A 12,804-nucleotide genomic window follows, 5' to 3' on the forward strand; every position below is an offset into this window, starting at 1 on the left:
CATTTCATCTTTAGATCCCTCATTGATGCAAGAAAGAAAAAAAAAAAAAAAAAAAAAAAAACTGTTAAACAACTTAAACTCAGCCATAAACCTGATCCAAGGTGGCTACTTCACAAACGATTATATTTGAGAACCCGATATAAGAAAAACAATATATTTCTACAAAAACACTTTGCATTTATGTTCACAAAGATGGTGCAGGGTGCTTCTGCAGCTTCTAATTTAATGCCATATATGAACAATGCTGTAGATATTAGTGCGCAAGTTTTGCCACTAAATGAACTAAAAGTGATTTTATTGGACTTACATCCTACCAATCAGACATTATGTGGGACCCATTCATTACAAAGAGATAATTACGTATAGAAAGTTAAAGGTTCAAGAAGTATGGAACAAAATGGTAAAAGACAATTTTTCTCAACTGTCGCCCTCCGGAACACATCATTTGACAGTTTTATGGGATTAAATGCACCAATGATAAATGTTCTTCTCTAAATCAAAATAGGTCATCCTCTCCACGAAATCTTTAGTCAATTCAAGGAAGCATGTAGCATTCTTCTTTGGTTGTTTGAGTTTGGACTCCTTCATAATAAGTAGGTTTCCAACCCATGAAATGGTGTCAGTAATGTTTCATAGTAGGCCCCTCTCCTGCCACCAACCAGCTCCCCAAGAATTTGGCAACTATTTAAATTTCTCAGTGATGCTAGGAAAGAGCCAACCATATAATAATATCAAACCTTCATGACTTATTATTTGATCTATGTAATCGACCAAAATAGTTGGATTTAAGGTTTATTGGTTCAGGGTCATCTGTAGTTTTATATTTCCTAATCAATTGAAGCTGAAGGGGATCTCTAAAGTAAAGCAATCGAAAGTGTAAATAAAAAAATGTAGTGTTCATTTTTCATTTTGCTCCTAATATAAGAACTTGTTAATTAAAATATGTGTGCACATGTGAATGGTGGGATATTGCCCATTTAAAGAGTTAAAATCTGGACTCTGATTTATATTTACAGATTCCACTAAACTTAACCCTTCCTCCCAAAAAAGAAAAAAGAAAAAGGAGACAAAATAGATTGATAAAATTCTTGCCAAAGAGCACCTCATGTTTTTCACCAAACCTCAAACACAGAGATTAAACAGCAAGGCATTTCTACTTGGGAGCCAATTACATTTGAAAGGCACTTTAAATTTTATACACTTTTATAAATAATTTACTCTTCTAAAATGTCTTGAACCTTGACCTGAAGTTAAAAATTTTGAAACTAGCATACCACTACTAACAACTAGATTTAGGTTTATTACTTCTATAAAATTTCCATACTTATTTCACTTCACAGAAGTGTATTCAACAAACGTATCAGTTTCAAATTCTTCATATTTTTTCAACCCCGCTAAAAAAAAAAACGCACACACACACAAACAAACTAAAGTTACTTCAGCTCCCATCCCTCGTCTACATGTATCATCAGTTGGTGCAATTAGCCCACCAAACTTCAGTTGAATAAAATTTTACTGCAGAAAGTATAGATTTCGAAACTATTAAAAGTTCTTACTACAGGGGTAAATATTTCCACTACAAAATAAATAAGATAACTGTTTTAAACAAACCTTCTTGGCAAAATATTCAAGACGAGCATCATCAGCATCTACTATTGATTCTGGATCAAAACGCTCATAAATCTGCGATGATGAAAAGGAGAAAAACAGACAAGCTTATAAGAAAGGCGCATTGTTGACCACACAAAGAGCTGACAGAATCAAAAATTGCCGTCAACAAAACAAAACTGTATAAAAGAGAACTGTAAATCATCGTCTGACCAAATTTGAGGTAATAAAAAAAAGTAAGGCACATAATTTATTTTTTTCATGAATGTAAGGCGCATAATTTCACAGAAATAAAATAAAGTTAAAAAGAATCCGGTGTTGTCCTACCAAATTACTCTAAATCATCAGACAGCTGTTATTTTTATTCCAAGGACTTAGTTCTTGCAATGCGTTGAATGTATTTATGTGACATTCCACATCGCCCTAGGGGAGAGGTTGTTGGCACTTATATGTGTGGATGACTCCTAACTGTGTAAACGCGATTTGCAAACCATGAGCAAGGACAGTGTGCAAAGTGGACAATATCTACATAAGGTGGGGCGAGTCCAGACAGAATGTGCGACACTATATTAATCCACGAGGATTTCAAGGCATGGCTTAACAATTTAGCTAAATACCAAGTAAAGAATAAATTCACATTAATTGCAACATCCCACCTCAAATAAAAAATAAATTAACCCAATGAATTCAAGAAGTCAATTCAACTAAATAACAAAGTAAATGATAACTATGTGACAATGGAAAGCACCATCTCAACTTCTCTTCCTAACACTTGAAGAATGTTAAAGAATGGGATGAGCTCGACAGCCAGTAAGTAAAATACTTGTTTTGATCTTTTGGATGCTATTGGTCCTTAAGTCTTTTTTCTTCTTGTATTAGGGACGCGTTCCCCTTTTGAACGCTTTTCTAATATACTTTTTAATTATCAAAAATAAAAAGTAAAATACTTGTTTTCCCTAATCTAAAATTTTGTTGTTTACGTTAGGTAAAAATTATATATCTTTTTACCATAATTGAATTAAAGCATTATTAACCAATCTCAACAATAGCAATTTAAACAACATTTAATATATATGTATGTACCCATTAAAAAGGCATTTAATAGTGATCGTTTTTATATTCTCTAAAGCATACTCTAAACAAATTTTAATGTCTAATCTAAGTACACGGTCCAGGGAACTAGTCTAAAAAATGAGGAAATCAAAATTAACTTACCAAAATAAATAAATGGCTAGGATTAAGCCTTATATGAAGACCTAAAAAGATCTATATTCCTCTTTTGGGTAAGGCAGCTCATATAGTTCCTGTCTTTTTATATTCATTTTCCAACCACAGGACCCAAGATTTCTGTCTCATAAGAAACTCCTCCGTGTCAAACATTGCATTAACAAGTTCACATAGTTTTTGAGTTTCATCCGTCGCTGCTTGCTCATTTCCTTGGACCTTCGCAAGAATGCCTAATTCATTTAATCAATTGATCCTTGGTTTTCATGTGTAGGATGACTCCCCTCTGGTGAAGTGAAGGGATCATCTTCAAACAAGCCGGACTCAGTGAGGACCTGGGAGTTGCACAGACTGGGCTTCGCGAAAATCCCCAAAGGGCGTTAAGTCCAAAGGATTCACAAAGAAAAAGACTTTGCGAGACAATGACAGAGAGAAAAGACCATCCGATCCTCGCGTGCTGCAATATATATATATATATATATATATACACATACCAATATTACGATTTTTAGGGTTAGAGAGGAAGGAGAAATCGACTAGGGCGGTGAGGAAAACTAGGGTTGTCTTCATAAGGAGAAGAAGAGAGAATTATTGAAACAAGGCCAGGAAAATTATCAAGCTTTTGGAATCGTTAAAAAGTAGGTAAATATATTTGTTTTTGTTAATGTATGTTTTTTTTAAACTAAAAATTATGTAAAGTTACATATTCTTAACCTAAGAATTCAATGTTAATTATGCACAAGACAATAGATTTATTCTTACATTAAGGCTAAATTTCACAAGTGAATGTCTTATTCTTTTTAATGTAGAGTTAAACTAAAAGTAATGGTTTAGATTTAAAATAAAATAAAATTGTTGCAAGATCAGTGAACAGAAATTGCGTGTAACGACAAAATTGGGTGTGTATATGCATAATATGTTGTGAAGTTGTAAGCCTCATAGGAAATCCACACGAATAGCAAATTGTTAATGGGTAACACCACTGTTCATGCCAGACATAAACAAATGATGAATGGTAATAAATATAGAATTGGGTTAGGAGGAGGGAAAACTAAAGATTATGTTTATATACATACATATGTGTGTGTGTGTGTGTGTTAATAAAACAACTAGTGAGAAATCATAAAATTACTTGAATATTGTTGATAACTAGGTGAAATTATATAAATAGTACATGTATGTGTGATACAGTGTGTCTGAGCACATGACTTGTTTTGATTTCAAATTTGTTAGTTAATTCTTAACGGTAGCTAGCGTTAAATATATATATGCACATTTATACAATAGTGTTCAACTGGTCCCTGCTCAGTATACACACAATTAATCAACCTTTCCTTTCACAATTTTAGGAAACTTACTGATTCTTTCAATTACCATTAAGGTGAAATGACAAAAGTAAACACTTCCTTAATGGAAACAAGCAAAGCGGGTCATGACAGTCCAGCACCAATGTTCAATTCAATCAATAAGGCAAGAGAAATACACACTATTCTGTACATACCTGTCGTACTTGAAGCAGTACTTTCGGAAGAACACCTTTATAATCGCACACCGACTTCACCTGAAAAATACTAATAACTTAAACATCACAGAGTTTGCAAGAAGTAATTAAATATATAAAACGAACTCAGCGTTTTCTTTCAATAAGCAAGAAGATGGCTTAAGTAATATTTACCAGTGTTCTAAGATGTAATAGTGTAAATTTAAGCAATACAAGCATTGTTTGGGAATAAAATCCTGATAATTTCATTTTATATTTAGAAATATACAAACTGATCAGATTGGGTAAGAAGAAATAATATCTTACAAATGATTTGAATTACAATTTTTTCCCCTTTTTTTTTTGTAATTCAGAGTATATTAAAATGCATAATCAACTAAATCAGATGAATTTCTCACATATGCATAGTAATACAGGCAAAACACGTTCCACTCAAAAATTATTATTTAACCAGAAAACATGGTTAAAGAAAAATTATATACAAAAAAACAAAGGGAACACGATTGTCAATAATTAAAAATGCTAACAGTTGTACATCAGGTGCATGGTACGTAAGCAGCGGTGTAAGAAGCATAATAGGCAAATGATTGAGCAAGCCACAGGCCATAAGACTTAAAAAGCAAAACTCATGCAAAAGTTTCAAGCATAAAGGAATTTAGAAATAAATATTTTGAAATGCCAGCGTTAATAATAGTCTTCACAAACCTAGGTGTAAGTACAAAGAACATAAATGGTATGAGGAATAGTGAACTCACCTTCCCATGGTAGTTTACACAATGGTGATTGAACAAAGCATTGATGTCTGGACAAGAAAGTAAAAATCCAGATTAGATTTCTTTAATTTCTGAAATATTGGTCCGAGGGGACTTGAAGGGAGTAAAATATTTCCGTATGTTAGCATGCACACCAGTAGTACATTTTTTAGAGAAGTTCACCAAACCAACTTCATATCTGATGAAGGATTAGAAAGATGTGGAAATTTCAAATTTTGAATCTTCATGTGTCATGTTAAATTATCTAGCATATAATGGATATTGATGTTCAAACAAAAATTAAAAATCCTGGTTCCAAACTGCTGTTACAGAGGTCATACGGATAATAGTATACGTAATTTATCCCAATCTCTATGATTCAGTGAAATGCCAGATAAATAAAGTAAATATTACAGTCAAAAGTAGTGGGAGAAAAATTACCTGGATTTATATAAGAACCTAAAATAATTGTTTGCCGATAGAACTGCGCAAACCCATCAAAATACCTAATCATGGAAGCATCAAAAGGAAGAGTTAAGTTCAAATAAAAAATAAGATAAAATCAAATAGAATGTTATATTACCAAATTTTGGATCCCAACTAAGAAAATATTTGTCAAATAACACAATCAAGGATTTTTTTTGTAAAAAAATAGACATGTACAACACTAAATAGAAATATATACTTCAGAACATGGAAAAGGAAACTTCTTGTAACTATTTTACAAAGGCTCCCATACCCCTCTTTGAATGAAGGAGAAAGTATGGAGAAGAAAAGAAAACAAAAATTGAGTAAGAAACAGAAAATTATAGCATACCACTGTCTAATGCGCATAATATCAGTCCCATGCTGCTTAGACGGTATGCAATTCAATTGTTCAACTACTGAATTCACATGGGACCAATTCTGCACAAGTTTCACCAAAAAAGTAAACAAAAAAGTAATAACATAAATTTAAATGCAAAACAATAAAAATAAATAAATAAAATCCAGTATATAAATTTGGTGCATAATGTACCTGCATTGCGATTACATCTGCATGATCAATAATTAAAACCTGTTCAATACAAGAAAACTGAAATGAACATAGCGAAGACTAGAGCCGCACTAAAAACCTGTGCATAAAAGGAAACTGAAATGAACATAGACAAAGACTAAAGACGTACTAAGTATAGGCTCATAGTTCTCAACATCTATCTGATAAGAAACATAAATTACCTCTATAGAAGAAAGATAATCAACATCCTTTTCCTTGTCTACTTCAGCCTCACCAATTTTCTGTCAGAGGCCAATAAAAAAAAAATCTAAAATCACTTGCACAATTATCCATAATATAAAGTATCTATATATTACCCTCCTCCTCAAACAAGACCGAATCGACAATTAACATGAAAATATGAAATTGAGCTCCGTGCAAGTATAAAATCAATTTAGTATTTGATGCAGCAAAAGGGTAAAAAAGTATGACATTTACTTGACCTTTAATACATACATAGCTTTCGCTGTTTATAATATAGTGTGCAGAATTCTCACTTCAACAGGTTTAAATATAGATAGAATAAAGCAATATCACTTAAAAGCTTCTACAACACTATTCTAAAATAGACGACTATAAGTTGGGGATAAAAATAAAACAAGATTTTATTGAAGCATTTGACAACATGAATTTGTGATAAGTGTATTTTGTAAAGCCTTTTTGTCCACCCTTATGATGTCATATCTTGGAGAGATTTGCTGGAGGGAATCTAGAAAACAGAATCTCTGCATTACATTAGCTTTTTGTTTTGACAAATTCAATAATAGTCACAGTCTGTTTCACAATGGATTTGCCTAACTCGAAACAGTCCACAGCTTTGCATCAGTAGAAGCTTGAAAATAGGCATGTCCCTCCACTCTTTAATCAGTCCAATTATATTAAGTATCTAAAACACATGAAGATTCATTTGGTCCCTCAGATAAAGCATTATTTTAAATAAGAAAAAATTAACAAAACATGAAAATAGATTCTCGTAGATTGAGTATAAATGTATGATAAGGGTGGTTTATTTTGGGTTCTAACCTAATGCCAGAAGGGTCAAAGAGACACTGGTTAGTGGAGGAGGTGAGATAAGGAGAGGAGAGAAGAGAAAGATTGTAGAGCCCCACATTCCATAGTGCGGATAATAATAGGACCAGGATCTTTATTGCTCATAAGTGAAGGGGACATTTATAGACAAGGCCACATATGCAGCCTAATGCCACGTTCACATGTGAAGGGCTTCCAATGAGAAAGGGACACATGTTCATTGCATTTTTCCCTCTAAAAAGGTTATATGTCCAGTGTCTCTTTCTTATTCACTCCTCACATGGATCAGCTAGCAAGAGATCAGCACAAATTGCATTTAATGCCAAGCTGCCACTGCCAGCAGCCTCATTATGCATGCCTTGACAGCTCATTTAAACAGTATGAACATACACATGTCAGCAGAGCATATATGGGGTCCAAAACAAACAATGGTGTCATTAGACAGGCCATGTGGACCTCTCCTGGCAGCTCTCAAATTCAAATGTCATCAGTGGTTGCAATTGAAAAGAATCAAATAAATATATTACAGTAGTTACCTAGATCATAATATATATATATATATATAAACTCTCAGAAACCTACCAAGCACGGACACTTCAATCCATATTGGACATCGACATTTCAGGGACACTCCTAGACACATGTCCAATGCTTCGTGGATTTCATTATTTCAAACACTTAGATGACACATCCCATACACTTGGCCGACACATCCTAGACACTTCCAATACAAGTCATATATAACAGAAACACATATAGAAATAACCACGTCTGACAATCTTTGAAATAATATGAACGCATCAAAGTTCTAACCTTTTTTCTTCAATAAAAATTGACATCATTCACATGATCTCTACAAGTTAAGCACGCGATGACACTTTTTCACATAGCATAAGAATATAATTGTAATGACAAGTTAGGATAATAGCATATATAATATAACAATCTTTATGATATTTATATTTCGTGTTCATGAATGTATGTGTCCTACTTTTTAGGGTTTCAAAGTGTCATTGTATCCGCATCATATCGAGTCCTTGTTTATACTACTTAGAAACTAAAAAATTTCATGTAAATGAAGAATGCTTACAGTGATCAAACCAAGAGGAGAAGCAATAATCATGTCAGAGGAATAGAAATCACTGTAGAGCTTTATGCACCTCCTGGAAAAAAGAAAAATAGTAACTGAAATGGGACCAAAGGCAATACAAAGAATACAACATGCGTATATATTTGCGAATGCTTAACCTAAACAAAGAAAATATTCAATAAATTTGTCTCAAGCAATGAAAAAGAAGAAGAATTCATTAATGTCCAATAAACATTATCTCACAAATCACAATATAAGAGCACCAAAAATCAACACCCACATAAACTTCCAGAACAACCACTTCAGACTTCCAGAAATTGAAAATCTGAAGATACAGAAAGAGTATGGTACACAAACCTAGCAAGAAAGAAATTACATACACGTTACACAGACTCGTGAGTGCCCATGTTGAACACGAATCAACATGAGTATTGGGAATTAAATCTCTGACGCAATCCAGAAGAAGCTCAATAAAAACCAAATTCAAAAGGAGAGGGATCTTACTTCGGTTTAAATTAAAGGTTGGGCGCACTTGTGAGTACCTTGCGTAATTATGCTTTGTCACATTGAATCTTTTGTAAATTTTATAATTCTTTAAAGTTTGTAGGCAAATGGTTCAGTTTTTATGTATGCTTTGCTATGTTTTAGGAGTCGAGGAGGGAGTTTTGGAAATTCAAATATTCCTTGGACAGACATTGTAATAGTTGTGTATGCGTCATATATGGGTCAAATAATACCGCTGGCTCTATATTTAGGGCTTTAGTAGATTTATATAGGTTTTACGAGCTTAAATGTACATGTTTCTGAATACAGTATGGAAGTGCTGTATGAGCGATGTTAATTAGATATCAATCTATAGCAATATAATGCTTTCAATTCAAAAAAGAAGAAGTTTTAGATAAATTTTCCTACATTATTTTTTGTTGATTTTTTAAGATAATTCAAACTCTACAATGATGCCTAGGGAAACCTTGGTATGATGCTTGGCTGCTATATCTACTTTCTTTAGTTTCCACTTTATTAGCATTTAAACGCCATGACTCTACCTTGTTAATGACTCAACCTTGTTCGCTGCTCTGAAGAGTTGTAATGGGGATAAAGCCCCTGGTCCTGATGGTTTTACTATGCGGTTCATTTTGGAATGTTGGGAGGTTGTTCGTGAAGAGGTGATGGGCTCTTTTCATGCTTTCCATGTGCAGGGCTCTTTTGAGAAAAGTTTGAACGCAACTTTTATTGCTCTAATTCCAACGAAGGGAGAGGCAATGGATGTTAAGGATTTCCGCCCTATTAGTTTGGTGGGATGTTTTTACAAGTTGATTGCGAAAGTCTTGGCCTTTAGGTTGAAAAAGGTGATGGATGGCGTCATTTCTGACTCTCAGAATGCCTTTGTGGGTGGTCGTCAGATTTCGGATTCAGTCCTTATTGCTAGTGAATGTGTTGATTCTCGGTTGAGCAGCGGTGTTCCGGGTGTTCTATGTAAGCTGGATATTGAAAAGGCGTACGACCATGTGAACTGGAGTTTCCTTCTCTACCTGTTGGAGAGAATGGGTTTTGGTGAGCGGTGGAGGAGATGGATTCTTTTTTGCATCTCTAGCGCTCGGTTCTCTGTCCTTGTGAACAGAGCTCCAACAGGTTTTTTCTCTAGCTTGAGGGGCTTGAGGCAAAAGGATCCGCTTTCCCCTTTCTTGTTCCTTTTTGTGATGGAGGCTTTTAGCAGATTATTGACGAGGGCTGTGGAACTGGGTTTTTTGAGAGGTTTTCAAGTGGGCAGGGATGTTGCTAGTTAATTGGCGGTCTCCCATTTGATGTTTGCGAATGATACTATTGTGTTTTGTGATGCGGACGCGTCCCAGTTGAGGCACTTGAGATGCGTTTTGATTTGGTTTCTGAGATTGAGATGCTTGCGCAGATCCTTGGATGTTGTACTGGCTCTTTTTCCATTTCTTACTTAGGATTACCTTTGGGTGCTCCTTCGAGATGTGTGGGGAGCTGGGATTCTGTTGTCGATAGGTTTGAAAGGAGGTTGGCGGGTTGGAAAAAGCAGTACCTGTCCAAGGGAGGTCAGTTTACCTTGATTAAAAGCACCCTCTCTAGCCTTCCTACTTACTTCATCTCTCTGTTTCAGATTCCTTCTTCAGTGGCCGAGAGAATTGAAAGATTGCAATGCAACTTCCTTTTGGGGGGGGGGGGGGGGGGGGGGGGGTGGTCAAGTTTCACTTGGTTCGGTTGGAGCAAGTGTGCCGTCCAATTCGGTTTGGAGGCTTAGGGTTAAGGAGGTTGTTGCCTTTTAATTAGGCTCTCCTTGGTAAATGGCTATGGAGGTTTGGGATAGAGAGGCATTGGCTTTGGAGGAGAGTTATTGAGAGCAAATTTGGGGAAAGTAGCGGTGGGTGGTGCTCTCTGGCGAGGCGTGGCCCAAGGGGGGTGGGAGTTTGGAATTTCATTCGGAGGGATTGGGATGATTTCTACAAGCATGTTCGCTTTCGAATTAAAGATGGAAGGAGGATCAGTTTTTGGAAGGATATCTGGTGTGGGGAACGCCTTCTTGCTCTCGCTTTCCCACGGCTTTATAGGATTGCTTCTCAACGACAGGCCATGGTTGTTGACTGTTATCATCTTGATAACGGGAGACAGACTTGGGATGTTCAGTTCAGGAGGCATTTTCAGGATTGGGAGATCGAGGATGTTTATCGCTTTCTGGAACTTTTGTATAGCCAGGTGATCTCTTTTGGGGAGTCAGATTGTTGGTTCTGGGTTCCTAACTCTCAAGGCCGTTTTGAGGTTAGATCTTTTTTTAGATGCCTTTCGTTTCATCACAGAGAACCCTTCCCATGGAAGTCTATTTGGCGTTCCAAGGCTCCCCGCAAGGTCACCTTTTTTGCTTGGACCTCAGTCCTAGGCAAGATTTTAACCCAGGACAATTTGAGGAGGAGGAATCAGGTGGTGGTCAATCGGTGTTATATGTGCTTGTGCAATGGGGAGTCAGTTGATCACCTCCTTTTACATTGTAGTATGGCCAGAGATTGTTGGGATTTGATGCTTGGTTTATTTGGGGTTCAATGGGTTATGCCTTGTTCTTCTAGAGGGTTGATTGAAGCTTGGAGAGGCGTATCCGTTGGGGCTTCCATTCATGATGCTTGGAGGGCTATGCCGCTTTGTATTTGGTGGTGTATTTGGAGGAGATATTTTAATGGAAAAGAGAAGCCTGTTTCTATGCTTAAGTTCTCTGTTATTTGTACTCTTTTTTGCTGGGTTTCAGGGAGAGATTATAGATCTACGGAGGAAATTATTGTTTTTTTGGCCTCTCTGAAGGTCTAAGGCACCCTTTAGCCTTTTGTTTTGTATCTTTGGTTTCCGCTCCCCTTTTTGAGCATTTTTAATAAATTCTTACTTATAAAAAAAATAAATAAAAAAATAAAATAAAATAAATAAAAAAACTTTACACAAGCCCTAGCACTTCCATGATTTTAGACCCTAAAAGAAACTATACGCAATCCCTAGCACTTCCATCTTTCAATAAATCAACCAGCAACACAATCAACCTTCACTGTTCACGAGTACAGTTCACAGCCCAAGAACAGTCCCCAACATTTTTCTTTACTTTGCCTAATAGAATCATACCCCTCTTTATTCTTCGTGATCTTTCCTTGATTGCTCTAGTGGCGACCCCCACAGGGTGCACTGTCTGGTTAAATGGTCCATTATACGTGATGTGGCGAAATTCTTTCTTTGCGCATTGGATCAAGAATGGCGCTCACAGAAGATGGAAGATATGCTGGAACCCCTAAACCCTTACCCTCTTCTTATCCCGCTTTTTGGAAATTAGAGTCTGATTACTCCACGAACCTTTAGCCAAAAAAACCCACTTATAATCAACCTCAGAAAACTTTCCTCAGCACTGCCAGCCATGATTTCGGTCTTGGAGTATGCAGTAAATTTTCCTTTGCACTTCTCCATCACTGATCACTATATAGACATTAATTTTCGACATATACCCCTTGTGTTCAATAATGGAATAGTATAATGTATTTCTGAATTACTGGAATTTCAATGAGATACTAATCATACTACCTTAAGTGCTGTTTGTTAACCCAATTCAGCACTTAATTCTGAATGAATTAAGTGTTTATCTAATTAAGGGCATTTTTTTTGACAAGTTAATTAAGTGAGTTTTTGATAATGCAATTTAATAATCACTTCAAAATATAAGTGCCACTAGTTAAAAGAAAGTTAATTTTAAGTGAGATAAAGCGCATAAATAATATCTTAAGAAGAAAATGATATTAAAGGTCTTCAATTATAATTATAATAATAAAAGGTAATAGTTGAAAAAATTCACTGTTAATAAAGTTTTGAATTTAACAGGAAATATTTATCAGAAGTAAGACTTTGCTGTACAAATAAAAATTCATCAGACTTATCTTTCCACTTGAAATGTAGGTCCAACTAGTAATTTACCCTTAAATATACGCTTGCATATATTTAGCTTGCATATAAATTAACTAAGGTAGAAAATAGAAAGGATCAAATTTCCTATAGTACAATTCATATAAAGAAGTAATTT

At 35.2% G+C, this 12,804-nt stretch overlaps 1 protein-coding gene across 2 annotated transcripts in view; it reads right to left on the reverse strand.

Moving 5' to 3' along the window:
* Positions 1-12,804, reverse strand: part of LOC132276978 (protein NUCLEOLAR FACTOR 1) — a 36,996-nt gene that overhangs the window by 3,619 nt on the left and 20,573 nt on the right. For both annotated transcript variants that reach the window (XM_059778654.1, XM_059778652.1), the window contains exons 12-19: positions 8,241-8,313; positions 6,304-6,363; positions 6,104-6,142; positions 5,903-5,991; positions 5,527-5,591; positions 5,089-5,135; positions 4,334-4,393; positions 1,612-1,683 (exon numbers count right to left, since the gene is read on the reverse strand). In XM_059778654.1, coding sequence (XP_059634637.1) covers positions 1,612-1,683; positions 4,334-4,393; positions 5,089-5,135; positions 5,527-5,591; positions 5,903-5,991; positions 6,104-6,142; positions 6,304-6,363; positions 8,241-8,313 — 505 coding nt within the window. The remainder of the gene's footprint in view (positions 1-1,611; positions 1,684-4,333; positions 4,394-5,088; positions 5,136-5,526; positions 5,592-5,902; positions 5,992-6,103; positions 6,143-6,303; positions 6,364-8,240; positions 8,314-12,804) is intronic.

This window comes from Cornus florida, unplaced genomic scaffold (genome assembly GCF_030987335.1).
Source record: "Cornus florida cultivar Cherokee Brave unplaced genomic scaffold, ASM3098733v1 CherokeeBrave_3.0.0_Hap2_Chr10, whole genome shotgun sequence".
In the NCBI taxonomy this organism is placed as follows: Eukaryota; Viridiplantae; Streptophyta; class Magnoliopsida; order Cornales; family Cornaceae; genus Cornus; species Cornus florida.